The following is a 22752-nucleotide window of genomic DNA, read 5'->3' as shown; positions in this document are numbered from 1 at the left end:
TCTTAAAGTTCTTTCTTCAGTCAGTTTTTTTCCTGCCTGCTCACTGCCTTATGTTTGAGTCAAATTCTTTTCTGTCATTCAAGGACATCATATTATTTTCTGGATTGTTTTTTCCCTTGTTGTTAAATTTAGAAATTAAAACCTGTTACTTCTTCACAACGATTTAAGGCATTACACTGCCTCAGAAAATCTGGAATCCTAATTAGGCTTGTGGTGCTTTGATCCATAAAAGTACAGATCCAGTGGCACTTCATCACACTGTTATTATTCTAGAGGGTATAATGAAAGGCTCAGAAAGATGATTCTGAGGTTCTTTGTTTTCTTAACTTTTTTTCTTCCTAGTGGTGCTTGCCACAAGGAAATGGAAAACCTTCACACAAAATCCTTTAGTAGCCTCTGACTTTTGCTGAAATGCTGGGTCTGTGGAGCAGTGCTTCTTTCTTGGACATCCTTCCAGAGATCACAAATGGTGTTTTTCTGTTGCTCAGTGTTGAAGCTAGGTTATCACTTTCCTGTTTCATTCATGTTTGCTTGTTTGATTGATTTGCATTGGCCTTTTGCACAAAAATTCAACTGTAAAACTTCAAACAGTTCTAGGTTGCCGTTTCTTGTAGTAGTTAATAAGTGCACTGCTCTTAAGTGCTAAAACTTTAGCTGTATTTTTATTTTTAATTTGCAGTGGCAATGATTCCCCACTTCAGCACATAGCACAGCTAATTCACTGAGTGTGACATAACTGCAAACTTCCTTCCGACTTGTGTCCTCGTTAGAGATAAATAAGGTTCAATTACACAGTGCTTTATATTACAAATACAGGTGGTTTTCTGCCAGAAGTTGTTTCAGTTTGGTCTCTGGATAGATGTGTGGGTGGAAGGATGTTGGCAGTGTTGTTTTTTTATTGTTTTCCTTTAAGGATTTACTTAGGATCGGTGAATAAACTGGAATTGCTTCATTGTCATAAATCTGATATGACTTCAGCAGCTTCCAATACAGCCTTCTCTACTAATACTTTATTTTGAATTATGTATTTGTTTACTCATATTGATGTGTCACATATATCTTCATTATGTGTCACTATGAATATAAACCTCCCTGTGGTCAAAATTAGATATGCAGAGCAGCCTCTAAGGACATGCTGTTTGCACCCAGAGCTTCTGTCAAAGATACGAGGACCCGTCATTCTTACTCAACTATTGCAAAGATGTTACGATTTCTCATTAGGGAGCCCATTCCAAGTCAGCCCAAGTTTCATCCCATCCATTTTTTCCCATTGCTTTCACGTCCCATTTTTCTTTTCTCGTGCATATTCCAGGCATTCACAGAGTCCCAGAACCCCAGAGGCTGGAGAAGCCCTCCCAGGCCATGGAGTCCCAGCTCAATGCCCACCTTGTCCCCAGCCCAGAGCACTCAGTGCCACCTCCAGCCCTTCCTGGGGCACCTCCAGCCATGGGCACTCCAAACCTCCCTGGGCAGCCCCTGCCAAGGCTGAGCACCCTTTCCATGGGGAAATTCCTGCTGCTGGCCAAGCTGAGCCTCCCCTGGCCCAGCCTGAGGCCGTTCCCTCTGCTCCTGTCCCTGTTCCCTGGGAGCAGAGCCCGACCCCCCGGCTGTCCCCTCCTGGCAGGGACTTGTGCAGAGCCACCAGGTCCCCCTTGAGCCTCCTTTTCTCCAGCTGAGCCCCTTTCCCAGCTCCCTCAGCCCCTCCTGGGGCTCCAGACCCTTCCCCAGCTCCTTCCCTGCCCTGGACACCCCCAGCCCCTCCATGTCCCTCTCTGGGAGAGCCCAGAGCTGGCCCAGCCCTCGGGGTCCCAGCCCAGGGGACAGACCCTGCCCTGGCCCTGCTGCCACCCCAGGGCTGGCCCAGCCAGGGGCCATGGGCCTCTGTGACCCCTGGGCTCGTGTCCAGCCCTGCACCAGCACCCCCAGGGCCTTTCCCAGCAGCTTCCAGCCCCTCTGCCCCAGCCTGGAGCCTCCATGGCCTTGGGGTGACCCCGGGGTCACTTGGCCCTGTTGTTCCTCAGCCAGGTGTTGCAGTTCTGGTTTCTCTGTCTTGGCCCAGGTCAGGATGAAAGACAAAGGAAACGTAGAGTCAAGTTCAGTCTTGCTTTTTTATTATATCTGATTTATTTACAGTCTCACAAAACGTCAGTCCAACTTGCAAGTTAGAGAAACTAAGTCAAATGTTGAGTTTCTAACTCTCTCCAAGGCTATTTAAGAGATAATTACCCAATAACAAAGTGACATCTGTATTATTTATGCTTTTGACCCAATAATGACCACCCAAGGCCCGCAATGAGGACCTTCTTCATCCAATTACAGAAAACCACCCAAACCCATAAAAAAGAAAGAAGAAGACAAAGAACTCAGACAATGCCCCGAATCCTCCATCTTGGACCAGACACATTACTATATACCAAAACCCCAAATCCAAGTGTTTCATCCTGTGTGGTCACACAACATCACTCAAACCACACACCACAACCCCTGTGCTTTCACAATCCCAGAAGCCTGTTCCAAGGTCTCAAGTCAAATGCAGTCCTTGCCTGAGGGTCAGCACCCCTCAGCTCAGAGAGCCTGAAATGTTTATCCTCCAGCCACCCGTGGATCCAGCCTGTTCAGATCCCTCTGCAGAGCCTTCCTGCCCCCCAGCAGCTCCACACTCCCACCCAACCTGATGTTATCTGAAAACTGACTGAGGATGCCCTCAGTCCTTCATCCAGATCATCCATAAAGGTATTGAACTGGGCCAAACACTGACCCTGGGGGACAGCCCTGGTGCCCAGCAGCAGCTGGATGTGGCACCATTCCCCATTTCTGGGCTGGGCCATCAGCCAGTTCTCACCTGGAGAAGGTGCATCTGTCCAAGGCATGGGCTGCAGCATCTCCAGGAGAATGCCACAGCAGACAGGCACAGGCTTTACTGTGAAGTCCAGCTGAAGGCATCCACAGCCTCCAAATCGCTCTCTGATGCAATAGGTGTGTTCCATGTGATGAGCACTCGTGTTATCCAGAGCATGGATCCTCTCCTATCTCCTCTAGCATTTGCTCTTTGGAGCTCATGTTGGTGAATAGGGAGTGGGGACACCAAGGTGGAGTTTTCGAAACATACACATTGTGATTAAAGATAAACCACCATTCACAGTGATTTGGAATAACCAGAAAGCCTCGACTTTTGGGGTTGTTGAGTTTTTGGAAGGGTGGCATGAGGGGTGGGGGTTGTCTTTGCTTCCCACCCCCGTCCAGCCTCAAGGTGGATATGAATTTCTTTCATCATCATCTGCTCCCTACAGGACAAACCTAGAGCTCACTCACTGTGGCCCATGTTTTCATTCTCATTGCAGCAACTTCTCTTATCATGCACAGCTAAGTCTAAATGGAACAGGGTCTTTTGATTTTCCCTCACAACCAGGGTTGTGATAGAAGAGGCCCTTTTCACACTTGTGAACCATATTTGAGGGGATGTTTTGCTTTTCTGATCTAGTCTCTCCTTTCCAAGCCCTTTTGATCTGTCTGTGCACTCAGACAAGGCAATATCATGCAAATACACCAACCAAAATAAGATACTTCTGCAGAAAATTACAAACCTTTCCCGGTTTTGCAAATGGATCTTACAATTCACAGAGTATCAGAGGTAATTACAGAGTAACTATTTGTGAAGCTGCTGAATAACTGCAGGGCTTCATGGCATGAAAAATAGCAGAGAGGTTGCATTTGAATGTCAAATTACAGCCTGACCTGGGATAAGCAAAATGAGGGCTAACTGATTCTATCAGTATGCATTGTACCTGTAAGAAAGGAACAGACTCCTTTTTTAAAATTTGAGTTTATTATCAAGTTTAATAAATCAGTGTTGATCCTTTGAAGTTAGTAAAGTACCCAGTCAAAATCTCTGGTTTAATTTAAGGTATATTTATATTTGAAATCATAAATGATTTCAAATGTAGCAAATAATTTAGTATTTATACTTAGAGTGGCAAGCAAAGAACTGAGTGCAGGGCTAGGTGGAATATCACTTATGAAAACAACATTTGGTCTTTTTGGAGGTATGTCTCCGTTTTCTGCAAATCTTAGGTAATTGATTCAGAAAGTGATTGGTTCTAGGTTATATAAAATAATTTTAATGTCTTATGTGCACTTATATACAAATAAATTTTAAAAAATTCCACAGAAAAAGAAAGTAAAAACAGGACCTGAAGAATATGGTGTGTTTAATGAACATTTTCAGGTATGGTGGATGCATGAATCAAAGAACTTTTTTTTTTTTTTTTGTCAGCAACCTGAAAGTAGAATCAGTCCTTTAGTCCCAAGTGATAAATCTCACCTATCGAATAAAGGTAGGTGAATGGGGCCTTCTTGAATCACCTCTTTGCAGATGGAGTTGCTGAACTTTGGGAACCTCTTAACTCCAAATTCAGCTTTGAAGAGGTGGATGATATTAAGCCACTTCTTGCTTAAACTTGTGACAGTCTCTCAGTGAGGAAATAGAGTGTGACAAAGCTTTGCTCTTGCCTCATTCATCCTTCTGGAGCAGCGAAATAAACCCAGGGAGCTACTGAAAGGAGATGAAGCTTCTCGACTCCGTTGTTATTTTTCTCCCAAAGAATGACTTAAGGAACAAACCTGAGAAATATGTTCCACATCCTTTCCTTTCCGCGCCCCTCCCACACACATGTACACACAGGCACTCGCCACAATCTGTGCTCCTGCGGCGTGTTCCATGTGCTAAAGAGATACCAATGGAATAATAATTAGGAGGCCGTGTTTGTTTCTTGTCTTAGCAGCTCGTGCTGGAGCCTTCCTGCTAAGTACTGGTGTGTTTATGTTGTTATTTCAATAATCCATGACTTCTCATCCTTTAAAAATGCAGTCATTTCAATAGGGAATCTAAACCTTCCTGGTGAACAGTTCTGTCTGGGTTTTTAGTTGGGTTGGTTGAATTTTGTCCCAGCTCAGAAATAGCTTGTGTTCTGGTATTTTTAAGAGAATTGCTGGCAATTACTGCTGTCTTCCTGACAATTCTGGAGTGGGTTTCAGGCACTCAGCCTCTCTTGAATCAGATCATTACCCAGCGCTGCAGACAAATGAGCCCAGTATTTGCTGCACTGTGTGATTTCTAGAGTTAAGCTTCAACATAAATAAAACCTCCTTTTCACAACAGCATCTGTGTATCTAAGGATTCTTTAAGTCAGATTTGTCAGTTTTATATGACAGAAAGATTGTTATAAGCTGTGGCATTCCAGAAGTAAAGGATTGCCTAAAGAAAACAACAACATAAACTCTAACAGGAGAAATAAACTTGTCCTGCAGACTAACTTAATAAAATCATCAGATAAAACTTCGATAAAGTCAGCGAGACTGGATCCTTTAAAATACAGCTAAATAAGTTTGAAGAATAAGGGATGTAAACCAAGTGCTGTTGTTTATATTAAGTCAGTGATTCAGATTTTGTTTTGATTTCTTTGTTAGAACTAGGATTTCCTCTACTTCTAATTTAAAATATTATCATAGAAATTTCATTAAATCAGAGAAGCATGAAATAACAATTTCCACCATGGTGGTGGTGGTGGTGGTGATGATGATGATGATAATAATAATAATAATAATAATAATAGGTCATTTTTGAGGAATCTACTTTATGTTGAGGTAAATTTTAGGTAAAATGCAAGACAGCTAATTACTTTTTGAAGTGATTTTGGATGGTTTAGTTACCTATAGGAGAACTGAACTAAACTGGATTTCTTTGTGTTACATAAATGATAAACTTCATTTTGGGCCACAATTATTCTGTTTATCTCAAAACCCATTTTTTCAGTCAAAGGAGGACAGGAGGAAGTGTTTTAAGTAAGTTTATGAAAAGTCTTTAAGTGTTTATGGGAGTTGAAAAGCTGCATTGTATTTTGTTAGTTGTGGTACAGGGCCAAAAATTGTGTTTATAAGCTCTAGTTACTCCTTGAAACTCTTGCTGTTTGCAGTAACAATGTTGACTATACTCAGTGCTTCATAATACAAGTTTTATACGGTACAGACATATCTCAGTTATGTAGGATTTTTTTCAAGAAGGACGAAAAATGTTGATCCCAATAACAAGTGATAAATCATGGGGCTGTAGCCTCCAAAGTTCAGGTTTGGAAACACTAAGTTGCTTGATAATGTTTGTTTCTTTTAATTTGACTTTGGTTATTTGATCTGCCTCATCATTTTGGTATCAAACTCTACAACATTTTTAAATCCTGCCTGGATTACTCAGTGGGTTACTCCGCAAGTTGGGTATTTCAAGCATTTCCTGTTCCAGTAGAGTCTTGTGAACTGGGGAGGAAACAGAAGAGCTTTTTAGGTGCTTATAACCTTTGTAAACCTTTCAATATGCATTTCTAAACCCACGTGGATTTTCCATAATTTTTGGAAGTTTATTTATCAACCCAAACTAAGTTCCACTAGTTATTTTTGCATTGAGTCTTCCTTTCCTTAGATCTCTCTAGATGCTCCTTTCTGTGTGTGTGTTCTGTGTACTTCTGCCTGCTGGAATTCAGAAATGTTCTGTGCTCATTGAGACACACAGTGGTGTCCTCAGATGACCAGCTAAGTCCTTCGGTGCAGCTCTATCTTGAAAAGACTTCTATTTAACTAGACTAGTGGAAATTTTCTCAATATTTTTCGATCTTGCATCTCAGAGTGGTAAATTTTCAAACAAAGTTTATGTTTCTCAAGTGACAACCCTAATGATACTTTTTACATTGCAAAATTCAAGGTAGGTCTTTTTAAACTGTGATAAAGCTTTATACAGGTGATAAAGCTTTTAAACATCTGGTTAGTTCCTTAGGCAGTCTCTAACTTTTCCTTTTTTAAACGATTTTGCATAAAATAACTGACTAGAAATTAAGGAATCAGTCTTGCTGTCTACCTAGTGCATGCAAGAAGATTCAGTCTCCCTTAAATCTACTGACTGAGGGGTTTATTGGGCAAAAACCCAAACTAAACAAAAACCCACGCAGTCATTAAACTCAGTTTTGTTCCTAGTTTAGAAAGAACTGATGGTCCATTCATACAAATGAGGAAAAATTGTGCACATTGAATACTAATGAGTGAGACACCCAACGGCCTGAAGGGCAGTGACCATGCAGTTGTGGCAGTTTGTGACCAGCCTGAATCCTCTTCCATCCCTTCCCACTCCCAGTTGAAGCATTTGGGGCGTTGCCAGCAGAGCTGGGTTAGAGCTTGGGCATCCTCTATACGTGTTTTACCAGCGAGAGTCTGCGACACAAAACGTATGGAAATGAACAGATGGAACTATCCCATCCTGACAGTGTTATCAACCTGGGTTTGCTTCGTGAGGACTCATTATTGTGTTTAATAGGTGTGCTCAGGGTGAAGGGAAGCACTTAGCACACAGCAGAATTTCTCTGGGAAGTTCAGGATGACAAAGTAATGCAGTGTATTCAGGGTGATGGGCACTACAAGCTGTAGATACATTTCCCTCTCCATCTCGCTCTCTCTTTCTCAAGAACAAATTTCATCACGGTCACAGGAACCCTAAAAGGCAGTGGATATCCCCTTGGTTGGAGGTTTCCAAACCAGCTGGGTCTCTCATGTGTTTAGTAAATTAATTTTTTAAATGAATTCTCATCAAGTTTCTAATTATAATATCTTTAAATTTAATGTTTGTATTTCTGATGAAAGACAAACATTTTGGGGGCAGTCACAAGGGACATGAATAATTTCTTTAGAAGCTTATCTAATTAATTACATTTCTCTGTAATGTCTTTAAAATTTGAACTGCCACCATTTCATTAATTTAGATAAAAGTAAATCTTTAGTGTTTAAATATGACACTAGTGCTGAGAATTCTGATAAGCTTGAGATTCATTGTCTGTATTTTTATTAAGTGAAAATTAAAAAAATGCTTAAAATGTTTGGAATTTATGGTTTGCATATTAGGTTTTATTTGGTTTCAGATACGTTATTATTTCATGGCGTAAGTGTTCCCCTCACCTGTTAGTAAGTAAGATCATAAGATGCAAAATGACAGAAATATTGCTCATGCAATATTTCAGTGGGTGTTTGTTTTTCTTCTGTAATATGTTTCTTTCCATATTAAAACTGTTGGTTCCTTAAATGGAAAAATTTTTAATTCTGATGTGTGGTGATCTTCCATGTCCTATCCAGGAGGAATTTTGATATTTCAGATGATCCCAAAAGTATAAATCCTTTTGTGGCACTGGTATATTTGAGTTTGAGCTGTTGAAACTGTTATTTTTATGCCATTTCAACGTCAGTAGAGCAATTGAAATTTGCACATTTAGATTTATGGGTGGAGCCTCCCATATTGTGGATGTCTTTAGCACACAAGGAGGAAACAGGACTGTAAGATACCAGGTTTAATTAGGTCACAACAGAATTAACCCTGATGGAAACCACAAAACCCACTCTGTATATGGGGATTCTGCCTTTGTTAATCTCTGTCACTTGTAGGGCTGCCACCAGTTGGTCCCTGAGCACTGGTGGGACCTGATCTTCTTGTACTTTGTAGTCATTTGCGCTGAGAAATGCACTAAATATTGAGATTTGTCACTGCTGATGATACAAACGAGGTAGAATACCATGACTAGAAAATAATATTCACTGAGAGATGGACTTTGAAGCTGGGATTGAGTTACCTGTGGAGGTGTGCATGTGCTGTGGAATAGTTTATCAAACTCTCCAAATCAGCTGGTGGCCTTGGTTCGAATGGAATTCATGGGTTTGCTCCTTGGGGAAAAGTGGTTTAAAATATTTATAAGTAGCCTCTAAGCAAATTAATAGTGCTGAGTTGAGAGAGAGACACAGGCAGTTGCCTCTGAAAGCTATCCAAAGTAGATGCAAACGGTTGGTTTAGCTTTTCTTGCCATACAGCTCATTCTACTCTTCACAGTGATAAGCAATTTCATGCAAAATAGCTCTATGTTATAAATAATGAGTCGTTACTTCAGTGAAGAAAGAAGTTCACAGGTCACGGTTTTGGTCACTGGTAGATGATCAAAGTGCTTTAATAGTCCAAATTACTGTCCCTGCCAGTCTCCCATCCATCTTTTTCTCAATGTGGGTCAGCACTTCAACCGTGTTTGCAATGAAGAAATAATAGATGTGCAGTCAGAACAATTAATGGAGTAAAATGTGCTGTTCTCTGCCAAAGATAAACAAAGAAATAAATCTCTGCTGTTTGCAGCCTTCCCTTTTCCATATATAATGGACTTTATCAATAAAACAATACAAACTTCATCAAAGAAAAATCTTACCAATTTAGACCAAGAAAGGTCTTCATTGAGCCAATCTTCAACAAATGCTGTTTGCAGCAGGGATCTATTTATTCTTTTCAACCACAAAGCCCTGGCCATCCTTCTTTATCTCACACTCCAACTCCGCCATCCGTTACAGATGAGGCAGCCCAATTAAGGGCAGGAGACAGGAAGAGCACGGTCATTGTGCAAGCACTGCTGTATTTAACTCCCCATTAAATATGCTTACCTTGGGTGCTTTGATTCCTTTCCTCAGGGAACCACAGCCAGGTGTCCCGGGTGCCTGTTGCCATCAAAGTTCTCGATGTGAACGACAACGCCCCTGAGTTTGCGTCAGAGCACGAGGCCTTTCTGTGTGAGAATGGGAAGCCTGGACAAGTGAGTATCCTGGATTTTATGTGGTGTGAGACTGGGCTGGAGATTCTCCCTGTCACCTTATGTCATCTTTATTCCCAAAATATTTGGCCATGTGTTCATGCTAACAGCTTGAACACTAACTTAACAGCTTGAACATGAACGTAAGATAAAACCATGATCGCTTTCTGTCGGATGTCTCTCTATAATTAAACAAACTTTTTGTCCCCTTAAAGTATAGTTTTAAATTAAAGGTGAGTACTTCGGGACACTATCCTGAAAATATCCTGAGTGTCTTTAAGCACCCACTCTGTGTGATGGAGCTCAGCACTTTGTAAGTTCATGTGTGTTAGCAGGTGAAAGTATAATCCAGCCTGAATTCCAGTTCACTTATTGACCTACATTGCAGCTGCTCCCAGGTGTAATTTAGAATAAAGAGTTAAAACAATAAACCCATTTCCCCTTGACCTTATTTCAGTTATAATCTCTATTCAGTTCTTACTTTTCTATGACAGTTAGGAAAAAATAAGATAGCAAACCAAACTTTATGGAAAGTGAAGTAGATTGTAATTGTGTTTGAAGATGGTGTTGGAGAAGGGAAGTTCAAGTTTTCATTATATTGAAAAAAATATTATTTCGTTCTTCATTTAATGAAGAAACGTGAAGGAACTCACACAACACTCCCCAAGGTGAGGTAAACCGCAGCATGTCAGAAGCAGGATTTAAGCTGTTAAGTTTTTTTTCAAAGAAAGTGGAGCAGATTTGTTCAAAGGTATTCATTTTGAAGGACAAATGTACAGAAGTAGGGAAGAATATCTCTTATGCCACCTAAATGACAAGGTGAAGATTCAAGAATGTGCACAGACATTTAGAAAGTAATGCAGTGTAAATGAGATGTAACACTTGTCCAGCAAGAGAAACACTGGGTGTTACAACAATTCAATGTTTTTAAACTTTGCAATTTATTTCTAGATTGTGACATTTTATTTAAATAAACAGCAGCTGACAGCATGACACTGCTTGTTAATCCAGCTATTCCTGTGTCTTATGTGGGTGTTAGACATTAAATTCACTGTTCTCCAAAGAAGGTTACCTGACAATGGAGTTAGAAGTTATTTTCTCTTTAGTAGTATTAAATGACAACCTATATAGCAGTGTATGACAACCCACCTCTGCCAGGATTGTATTGTTACAGAGGATGATTTGACTTCTAGCACCCCTTTTTGTTCAGTAAAATGGTGTCAAAAATGTGTCATTTAAGGAATGAGAATTCTCTCTATCCCCCGAAGAGGAGATGTGCCCTTATGGGCAGACAGGCATGTTACTGTTGGCATTTCAGTTCTTCTAGCTCAGAGTGGATTTCTGTTTAGCTCAGGGTGGATTTCTGATGCTGGGTAGTTACATTCTCCAGGACACATTGAATACTATTGACTATGCCTTTATCCAGGACTCGGTGGGCTTCCCTAAAATCAGGAAGTTCTGTTGTACAATGCTTTCTGACTGTATTTATCTAGGTATTCCTGTCAAATTTCAGGTGGTTTAAGAGATGGTGAAAAATGTTCACATTTCATTTTGAAATAAAACTATAAATGAGGTGATTAAGAGTCAGCAGGTAAAAGATGCTTTTGTTTAAGTACTTACAGAAAACTTTCATTAAAGCATGATATTCTTTATCTACCATTACCTCTTACACTCTTGATCTGATGGCAGATGTCACTCTTGAGCATGAATCCTCGTGTGAACTTTACAGATGGTTATTAAATATTTGGCTGCCAGCAAGGATGAGGTGGCACTGATCCTGCAATTTATTCTGTGTTTAAACAAATAACACTACTGGAACAGTAACCAGTCCAGAATAATCACCAAGGTTAGGTTCTGAATTGAAGTTGTCATTCAGAAATTATGAGCTCATGTAAAGATTTTAGTAACTTCACTGCCTTATTGTATTTTCTTATTTTTCACAAGTTTTGGAAGAAATCATATTAATAAGGATGAAAAATTCAAGAAACTTCATATATCTCAGATATGAAATAGTTGATATGAGAAAGGTACTACTCCTAGTACAGTAGCAAAAGCCTAATCTGGATGATTGTCCAGAGCTTAAACTCAAATGTTACACGTGAAGGAAAGGTGCAATTATCTTAAGGTATTTTTGTCTGGTGACATTTGCAGTTCCATTTGAATCTAAGTTTAAATCAAATTTGGTTTACCATAAAGGAGATGATATTTGAACTATTGGTAGAACCTTATGAGCAGCGACTAAATACATTGCACCATCTCTTCCACTTCACTTTCTAAGTGTTCTGTTTTGGGTTCTGATATAATTGCAGTAGCATCTACAGCTGCTAGTGAGGTGACACAATGGATTGAAAACTCCTGATGTACACTGCTGCCAGATGCATTTTCCTTGCCTTGACCTACCTCTAAGAGTGAAGGTACCACAGGCTGATAGGAGAGTAAAGGGAGGGAGAAGGAAATACAGTTGTCTATGCATGTATTTGTGTGCTCCTTGTGCATTTTTACATGCAACAAAAAGTTGACAAAAATGGTTTTTTGTCAATATTTTTGGGGAAAAAGAAACCAAACCCCCCAAATTTGAGTGTACTGTTATAGTACCAGTAAGTGAGCCACAAATAAGCTCTTGCCTTTTCCTATTTCCCCTTTTTTTTTTGCATAATTCCAATTACTAAAACCAGAACATTCATGGTTTGCTGACTATAGCTGTGCTGTTGGTTATTCTCCAGCACAGTAAAATTATTTTCCTGTAGACCTAGAACAGAACTTCTGTAATGCTGGGTAAGAAAAGTGCCTCATTCACTATTCCCCAGTCCATACTCAGATTTTTCCAGGGAAGTGCTGTTTGCTGGAAATAAAGCTACAAAATTTTCACTTGAGTGGTGCAGACAGCGATATATGGGAGCTGAAGCCAGCTTTAAAGAGGAGCAATATAAAACTGAGTACAGTGCTCCTCCAGTCTCCCACAGTTTGTCTCTATTTTATTCACTTCTCATACTAGAATTGTTTTTCTTTCTAATGGGCAAAATCTTCAGATAGATCTTTGCCTTTTCTACTAGAGCCCTCCTTTTAACAGCCAGAACCTGCATCTGACTCTTCAGACAGAGTAAGTTAAAATTGCTCTGTGGTGAGTCTAGTCTTACGGTGTTTTCAGTCTGCAAAATAATACAGAAATAACCATGAACAGCAGTGGGACGGCAAAAGCTTTTCCAGAGGTGAAGATCAGTCTTACTGAAATTAGGAAAATGTTTACTAGTGATAAGGAACTAAGTGAAGTTAACGAGTTGGATTGCAGGAAAAGTCTTTCAAACGGTACCATGTCCTAAAATTGTATGTAGATAGTTATGATGTGTTGAAAATAACTTTGTTTTTCTATTTATCCTTGTATATATTATTTCAAGCACATATGAACTTGTAGAACTGCAATACAAACCTACAAATTAGAAAGTCAAGTTGTCCTAGGGGACCATTTAACTATTCATTACAATCCAGTGCTGTCTGCTAAACAAAATATGCTGATTTGCTAAGTTTTTGCTAAATGTATGTACAGAATCAAATGCATGCATGAAGTATTAATACAACATCAAAGTTGGAATTTTATATGTAAGAATTTCAGAAATTTCAAGACTGAACAGCCAAAGGGTTATTAACTTTCACTGGATATGTAGTGAAAAAAAATCAGTGCTTGTTTTCTTTGTGACTAGTATTGACCAATTTCTCTATAATGGAACTCCTTTGGCGTGCACATTGTTACCAGGAAAGAAAATATATCCCTAGTGAGCAAGAGGCCCATGGCCCCTGGGCTCTGCCAGCCATGGGGTGGCCACAGGACCAAGGCAGTGCCTGTCCTTTGGGCTGGCCCTGCTGGGGACCTCCAGCACTGGGGCAGTTTTGGGTCTCTCCCAGAGAGGGACATGGAGGGGCTGGGGGTGTCCAGGGCAGGGAAGGAGCTGGGAAGGGTCTGGAGCCCCAGGAGGGGCTGAGGGAGCTGGAAAGGGGCTCAGCTGGAGAAAAGGAGGCTCAGGGGGGACCTGGTGGCTCTGCACAAGTCCCTGCCAGGAGGGGACAGCCGGGGGGTCGGGCTCTGCTCCAGGGAACAGGGACAGGAGCAGAGGGAATGGCCTCAGGCTGGGCCAGGGGAGGCTCAGCTTGGCCAGCAGCAGGAATTTCCCCATGGAAAGGGTGCTCAGCCTTGGCAGGGGCTGCCCAGGGAGGTTTGGAGTGCCCATCCCTGGAGGTGTCCCAGGAAGGGCTGGAGGTGGCACTGAGTGCTCTGGGCTGGGGACAAGGTGGGCATTGAGCTGGGACTCCGTGGCCTGGGAGGGCTTCTCCAGCCTCTGGGGTTCTGGGATTTTGTGATTTTGTGATTGTCAACCATGTTGTGAACCACAAATTCAGAGTTGGAGAAATTCCTCAATAATATTCCATTGCGTGACCACACAACACGGAGTAAAATGTGCCTATCAGCACAGTAATAAAAAAACTTGGAAATGAGAATTACTGGACTTTTCTCACCCCTGTGGAGTAAAAGATACCACAGTTTCATATCACTGCATATATATTATGTTTTCTGTTGTGGTTTGGTGGGGTTTTTTTAAGAGCTTATCTTAATGCAAACGCACAAAGAAATAAGGTTGCTATGGGAACTCTAACTCTTAATTCTGTGATGTGTGCGTGTAACACAACAAATGGAGTATTACGCTGAGCCTGTCTTTTGCGTGTAATTTTTGGTGCATTTTCAGAGAAAGAAGGATTTTGTAAACGATGAAGGGAATGGATGGAATACCAGTACATACAATATATTATAACAACCTGATAAACTGCACCTGTTACATGCACTTGCCCTTCCAGATTTCACTGTGCCATTATCCTTTTTCCCTATTGCTTTCCCATTCTGTCAGTGTTTGAAAAATTGAACAGCCATAAAGTGTATCTGTCTAAATATATCTGTCTTGTTCAGGATCCCAGCCCAAATTGCACTTCCCTGTGATGATGAATTGCTGGTACCTGCTCCAGCCCTGGGCACATCACAGTGGGTGCTTTAGTGCCTGACACCTCTGCACAGAGAAAGCTCAGAGTATTTCCCATCTGCAAATGGCTCTAGCTCTGCACTGGGATAGGCAGAAGCTACTTAGATATTTTTCCACTGTTTATATTTTTCTGGTTTGGTGATCTATTATTCAGCTACTAAATTGGAGACCTGCTTCTTAAAGTAAAAAAAGCAAAAGCTGACTAAGGCTTTTTTTTTTTTTTTTTTTTTTTTTTTTTTGTCTATCTCTTCTAATACATTTGTTTGAAATCCTATCAAGGTTTCCACCTTGATGGATACAGTTGTTAAAAAAAACCCTGTTTATGTGGCATTTAAGCATTCTATTTTTTAAAATAGATTTTTTGATAATGATAATGATGATAAAGCTGACCTATCCAGAATACAGTTAGGCTAGGAATTAATTGTCTCACATTCCTTCCTAAGTTGGGTTGTCCTACAAATATCACTACTTGCTCAAACATTTTTTTACACACGTAATTTCAAATCTTTATGCTTTGGTGTTGATCCCTGTGGTCATCTAGTAAGATTTTGTTCTTTTTTTTTGGCTCTTGAAGAACATAAATATGATTTTGACTGTTGTCATATATATAACACATACAGATGAGCCCTTGTGGTTCAACTAGAATAAAATGTTAATTATTGGCATTCAGTTAGGGAAATGTGGAAATTTAAAAGTAAAAGTCTGTGAATTTGGACAGCATCAAACCCTGCTTCCATTTTTCATTCTGTACTTCAAAACTAAAATTTTTAGTGATTCCTAATTTGAATTTAATTGTGCAAGAAATTATTGGTGCATTGCTTTAGGCATTGCAAATAAATACATAAGACAATTGTTATTGGATTCAATGGACATGGAAAAGGTCAATAATTCTAATTAAATTTCTTATAAATCTCATCTAGCATGAGCTAACTGGTCCTGAAACCCAGATCTGAGGGTGGGATCTGGATCCATGGCTGGTTTTTTTTCTGTTTCCCTGAAAAACCTTTTGACTCAAAGGCAAATGCACCAAATATTTCAAAAATCCCCAAAAAAGAAAACAAAAAAAAAAAATCACAAAGAAAACACAAAAATCAAACAGAATACCCAAACCTCCTTCTTATTTTAAAATAGTGTTTCTTCCTTTCATAGTCCTATGCAGCCTTGTATGATTTGAAGATGATCAGCTGTAGTACCTGAGTAATGTAGAAGGTAAAAATTGTAAAAGGAGGTAAATCCACTTCAGACACTGTAGTTGGTGATGTAAATCATATGAGATACTTCATAGAAAGTTATCCAAACTATCCAAAACACTCTTCTCACCTAATTATCTTGCATTATGCTAGGAAGCATTAGTTAATAATGCTGTTATTAAAAAAGGAACATATCTTTCTAGCACAGGAATAACTGAGGTTTTATTAGAATCAAGAGGGACAAAATACAGCCCTCAATATTTTCTTTTTTTTCCTTTTTTTCAATTTTGATTTTTTCTCGTCTAAAATTTTACATCCAAATTAATTAAAAAAAATATATATATTCAATGAAGTGAAATGTGAGATGAGGGAAGGAAAAAGGATTAAAGGTATATTACATATCCAGGTCCAGTGAGAAGCATGGTCATATAAATGAAAGATTGCCATGGGCAATATGAGTGTTTCTGAAGCTCAATTTTCTCTCTTTTGTTGAATAACAATTTATTAGTTGTCTAAACCAGCAGCATTTCCTGCTGGCCTCTCTTACCTGTCTCTCCTTATTTGCTGGCTTCTTGTTCTGGAAACATTTTAAAAGGGGCAGATACAGATTCTCTTCCCAAGGTTTTCACTCTAAGGTCCAAAAATCCTTGCAAAGTTATAAATTATCTTTTTCAATCTGGCATGGAGGGAAATGAAATGTGTCCAATAAATACTATTTATTTTCAGCACTGTCTGTTTATCAGGAGTGTGAAAACTTAATGAGCCCATTTGTGTTGCAGGTAATTCAGATTGTCAGTGCTGTTGACAAGGATGATCCTAAAAATGGGCATTATTTCCTGTACAGCCTTCTTCCTGAAATGGTCAACAACCCAAATTTCACCATCAAGAAAAACGAAGGTAAATAGAAAAAATTTGAAATGTGCATCTCAACAACTTACTTTGGAATTGTTTTGTTGACTTCCAATTACTTTATCAGTGTGTCCTTTGGGCAATTAAAATGTAAATAATCTGCTGAATGGTACCTTCGTTATATCTCTTAAGCTATTTTCAATAACTTTAAAGTAGATAAGAAGAAAGTAAAATTAATATGGAATTTAGATCCAGAAGACAGCTCACTGGCTTAAAGAAAATGAAAGGATGGATTTACTGCCTGTATTATTCCTATTAATTTGAAATTCCAGAGATACGGTGTAAGATGAAAATCTGAAATTATGCTGATAAATAAATGTTGATTCCTACATTGACTGTTTATGGATGGGAACATAAAATTAAGTGTCTACTAAATCTCCCAAAGAAAGCACCTTTCCGGCCTGTTTGTTGTGTGTATAAAGGTTCCAAGGTGTATTTTGGTGAGGAACATTCGCTAGAAAGAGAAATCCCTTAGGTCAGCAAAGCCCAGAAGGGCACTTTGAGCACTTGTGGAAGGGCAAAATGTCATTTTGCAGGGCTGTAGAAGGGACATTCACGTGTGATGGAAAAAAAAAGACCCATTTAATATTGTTGAGCAATAAATTTATACTGATCCTTGTCTTTGGCACACAGATGTGTTTGAAGGTCAGGTGAGAGAAGGAGCTAGGACTGATCCAAAGAATGCTATAAAGAGTGCTCAAAGTGTTTGTACTTACTTGAATATTCAGCAAAGTTGTTCCATCTTGGCTCTTTTAAATAAAGCACACCCTGCCAGGAATTCTAGTTAAATTCAGTCTCTTATTTGAAATGGTAAGAAAGTGGAGCCCTGTTCAGTCCATCACTAATAGGAGGATGTATGTGTGAGCTGTGTGTGCAGGAGTGTAAAAGCAATACATGAAATGCTAATTAAAGAGGAAATGCTGTTTGCATTTTTTTTTATTCTTCTGTTCCAGCCTAGAAGCATGATGACACTGTTTTTATAAATGAGCTGCATGTAAATTCTTAAACCTGCTTAAATGCATCCTATATTTTCCTTTTCTTTAGGTGTGTTTTTCTCTTCAAGCATTCACAAAGTGTGTCTCTACTTATATCTCTATTTTCTTGTAGTAAATGAGCCCCTGTGTGTTTTCTGGAGGAGATAAAACAAACCTCTTCAAAATGCATTTCATAATCATCAGCAGTGTAACACAAATTGAATTAAGCATCCTAAATGTGAGGTGGTTTGCTTGGCACAGCATGACAAAGTAAAAAAGATCTTGCATTTCTCTTCATGTTTAAATACTGAGCTCATGTCGCCCTTGTCCTTCCAATCTGTTACCTATTTGAGACCCACTCCTGCTCCTGCTCACAGACAATGGCAAAAATGAGTCCTGGGCTGAGTGGCAGTGAGGAAACTTTCTGTGTAACAAGGTTTAGAGAAGTAAGTCAAATTTTGTTACAGCATTGTCGCTCAGTTTTATGCAGTTTTTAATGTGTTTGAATCAGTTAAATGTAAAAATCCTCTTAAAACAACCACCTGAAGTCTCTTGAAATTAAAAATCTGCTTGAAGAGACTTTTCTGATTTAATCCTTCAGTATCCAGTAATAAAATTCCAGCTATGCATGCCATCCTTGTCTGTGCAGGTTGCTCAGTCAGGGGTGCAGTGGATGGTTGATGTTAGAACATGATCTCCCACAGGAAGCAAATACTCCTGTCAGAGCCAAAATCAGGGTATAATTTGACTGAGGTGAGTTTTTATGTCCTTTAAACATCATAGATCCTCAGTAAGTCTTTAGTTATGCCACTTAAACAGTGAACTTGGCCATGACTTTGTCTTGAATATATCTGCCAGATAAGCCTGAGTGATTATTCATGTTGAAAAACACCAATATCCCTAAAAAACCCCCTGAATTCACAAGTCAAATTTCTCTTTTTTGTATTACTGAGTGTCTGGGCTGTCCATAACTGAGTTGGTGTGGCCTGGAACTGTAAGGAAATGCCTGTAACAAACCGTCCTCTCCTTTCTGGAGATCAGGTCAATGCTCAACACAGTAAAACCTGGAACAGAAAAACATTTCTCAACACTGGTGGTCAAAATCCTTGACATCTTCCTGACTGTGTCCTCAGCCTCAATTTCCTCCCAGAGTCTTGGCCCTGCCAAAGTAATTTTTCAAGGCAGCAGAAACTTGATGGCTGCTGCTGACAAAATGCTGTCCTCTTGCAAATACCATACAGGGACTGCACTTTCTCAGGAAATCCCCTGTAGAAACCCAGTTTTTAATTGCTAGAATTAGCACGTTTGTTTATTTAAATCATTTTCTGTACCTTGCCTTTCTTCAAGATTCTCTTGAGGGGTGGAGATAAACAGAAGTACCTCTCCTCAAGAGATGATATTGCCCTTTTGGTTGCTTTAGGTAACTGTGTGGCATTTGGCCACCATGTAATGGTGACATTGAGTGTGGTGACATTGGTGCAGTTTGCCAACCTGCCAGGAGAAAAAAGCCTGCAGCATCCTTTTTCTGTCCCTCATGCCAAAGAATACATAAGATGCCTGTGATTTGGAATGTTCCCTTCCTCTGTAGAGCATAAGCATCACCATTAATCAATTTAGTTTGCTGCACACAGGCTGATTCTGTTGTTCAAACCTTCCAGATCACCCTACGGCAAGTTCCCGTGATAGTCACTAATTAACTGTGCTGCTGACATACACTGCAAATATTATGATTGGCCACATTGTTATTGAGAAATGTGTTTAACTAAGTGACACAACAGGTATCTTTGTCAGGAACCACACACAAAAAAAAACCCCAAACACTTCTCAGATTTTATTACATATATAGAAGTTATGCTGTGCTCAGAGCAGAATCTGTGCCTGGTGTTCTTCATTTACTTGGTTTATTGAATTTCCGTATTTACAATCCCTTCTGTAGACAAGATACCCAAAGCTGTAGAGGCTGTAGTGCCTTTCTGATGTAAATAATGTAAAAAATGTAAATTTAAGTGGCATCATGCGTCTAACTGAATGTGTGTAGATTCTCTCTTAGCCATCTTTATTTTCTGTGTCTCCTTATGCTTTTTTTCCTGTCCTTTTCTGAGCTCAGATGTCCATTACTGGGTGGAGTTTGGAGGTTTAGTGCCTTGGGTTCCTGGGCAGTGAGTGATAATCCGAAGGGAGGCAATCATGCCCTCTCAAGCTGTAATCAAGGCACACTGAGCACTTGGATTGCCAGGTGCAAAAACCTTTATCCCCTCTCAAGAGAAATAATAGAGTTACATAAAAAAAAAAAAAAAAAAAGGGAAGAAGTTAATGCTACATGAAAATCATGTCATGTTTTCTGTGTTAGACCTGTGGCTAAACCTGTGACTCTGTGACATAACAAATTCCTGACTGTACAAACTCCTGACTGAATCTCTGGGCACTTTTCACGTGCCTTTGTGCTGGGTTTTACTGCACAGGAGCAGAAGCAGGGAAAAAACTGAAAATCCATGTTTTGTGTGGTGTGTCTGAGAAACTTCAAACCGGAAAAACCTCAAATTTCAGATGAAAATATCTGATGTTTAGACAAGTGTTGATACACTCTAGCAATGTGTTGTGGACTGACTGGAATTAACCCTTCCAGAAAAACTGTAGGCTCACAATAAATGACAAGAAACTGACAGGAATTTAGACAACTGGTGAGGATTTTGTATTGTCATGGCATCAGAAAACTGAAATGAGACCTCCAGAAATGGAATTAGAATTTGTTGACAGCCTTTTTTTGCAGGTGAATGGTCTCCACAGAGCGTTACCTAAAATCCAATGCCAGTACATGGATCTTCTGCTGCACCCCAAACATCACCCTCACAGTACCTGTTTTCAGCGGTAAATTCTTCAGGTTCCCTTAGATTGTTCAAGTGAGAACAGAATTCTGTGATAGGAGCATTTTCACACATGCAAACATTTTGATATTCTGCCAATGCAGTTTTTACTGTCAAAAGCTACCAAACACGTCTTTGCCATAAAGAGACCCAAAGTTTTTCCCATGAGAAGTTGCCATTGCTGTTTCATTTTTCTGATGGCAGAACCTGTTTCCTAATGGAGTAAACTCCAAATTAAATGTTCCACAGTGCCTTTGGATGCAGTAATTCTTCTGCCCGGAGAAATAGTGCTTCTTTCCTGGATAAATGGGATATTCCATGCTTCTTATAGGGCTGATGTAGCAGGGCAGTTCCTGGGGTTGCCTGGCCTGTGGGCAGGGCTTACCTTTGGGTTAAGAACCTTACTGGCATGAGCTCATATTCCTGCAGAAATCCAATAGCCTGATTTGGCTTTTAATAGGCTGCTTATCAGTAATCAGCCTCCTCTCTCCCTCAAATATTCAATGTCCATCTGGCAAGTTGAGCTCTGAATTTGGTCCTGATTCTAGTGAGTAAAATGTTTTGGATTTTTTTTTTTTAATTGTAGTGTCATATATCCACTTAAGGGATGAACTGTTCTATTGATTCTCTCTATCAAACTTAATATTTATTCTCAGCCACACTTAGTCTGTTACATCTGTGATACATACAACAGCTTCAAGAGTGATCATGTTTAAATGTCCATTTCTTTTGGTCGTTCCTTCAAGTTAAATCTTGCTTAAGTCCTCCTTGTGCTGCCTTGGAAGTGCAGGAACTGTGTGAGGTGTTTTAAAGGAAATGGCCTGGTATAATCACTTCCGTCACTGCCTTGCATGCCTTTGTACACTGTGGATTTATATTTCATCACCTCTTTACCATTAAAAACCAAATATTTCTAAACTTTCATAATAGCTGAGAAAAACAATTACATGCAAACATTCTTAGATATCCCACATAATAAGACAAGTTATTATCACTTTTTTTTTTTTTAAGTACTTCTCTGTTACTGTGGTTTTAATACAATAAAACCTGGATTTTTTTCCCCATCTTTTTTCATGAAAGTATTTTTAGCAGCGTCTGTCAAATACATACCTGGAGGGTGAGACTTTTGTTCCCACCAGAGCAACTCTCATGTGTTAAAATAAGTCTTTCCCTGAAACAGTTTCTTTTGGCATTTCTGGATAAGTCTCTCTGCCATTGTCTCAGCTGCCAGCTGAAGCTCCTTCTGTGCTTTCTGACTGACTTTTCTCTCCAAATATATCCGTCAGAGAACTCTGAGGTGACTCCTCTGTTTCATTGCCCTCCTTCCACTTCGCCCAATTTCAAAGTTAACCCCCTGACCCCAGGTACAAATTGCCAGAGCAAGGACATCATTAAACCCATCATTTGTGGGTGGATGTGCAGTGAACATCCAGGATAACAGCACCCAGACGGTCCCTTGGATGTGAGCAGCACATCCTCACACATTGCTGCAGTTTCAGGCAATTTGGGGAAACTTTGTGGCCCAGCTGCCAGGGGCCAGAGGGTGTTGCACAATGGCACTGCTCGAGGGAAAGCACATGCTTATGTATATCTGATGTGTTTAATTACCGTCCTCATTCCCTTTATAGATCAGTAATTAGACTTTCAAATTCCAAAACATATCAAATCACATCCTTGTTAGTGGTTTTCTTCAAATTAAGTGATGTGCTCAGTCTTGCTTATAAGTTATTATTTTTCTACCATCTGTCAATATTAGTGGTATGGAATAACATCCAGAAGATGTAAAGGGATACAAGGCATAATCTGAGAAACAGCACTGATCAACATCTCTTTTAATAGATGTGGCTTTGTCACCAGAAATCACAAGGAATACTTGCATAACAAGGTGCAAGCAGTGTGAAAGGAGCAGATTTAAAAATAAAGCATTGCAACGTATTAAAAAAATAACAAACACAAAGTACCCTATTATCTGGCACTTGCGTGTCAGGTTCTGCCATCCACAGGCACATATCATGTTTCTCCAGGAGTGTTCATAGTGTGAGAAATGTATTAGAAACATCATACTATCAATTTTTTTCTCGGCATGGCATTTAAATTGGAATTGTTTAAATAGCAAAGTTCAACATTTTTATACCCTGTGCATG

The 22752-nt window shown here is 39.7% G+C and overlaps 1 protein-coding gene across 1 annotated transcript in view; it reads left to right on the top strand.

Annotated features, from left to right (window-relative positions):
* The window catches only part of CDH8 (cadherin 8), a 139480-nt gene that overhangs the window by 94808 nt on the left and 21920 nt on the right, over positions 1–22752 (top strand). The window contains exons 8-9 of the mRNA XM_066327958.1: positions 9529–9650; positions 16641–16758. Of these exons, the coding sequence (XP_066184055.1) occupies positions 9529–9650; positions 16641–16758 (240 nt within the window). The remainder of the gene's footprint in view (positions 1–9528; positions 9651–16640; positions 16759–22752) is intronic.

This window comes from Sylvia atricapilla, chromosome 12 (genome assembly GCF_009819655.1).
Source record: "Sylvia atricapilla isolate bSylAtr1 chromosome 12, bSylAtr1.pri, whole genome shotgun sequence".
In the NCBI taxonomy this organism is placed as follows: Eukaryota; Metazoa; Chordata; class Aves; order Passeriformes; family Sylviidae; genus Sylvia; species Sylvia atricapilla.
The sequence above is the reverse complement of the archived record's forward strand: the minus strand, read 5'-3'. Positions and strand labels throughout refer to the sequence as shown.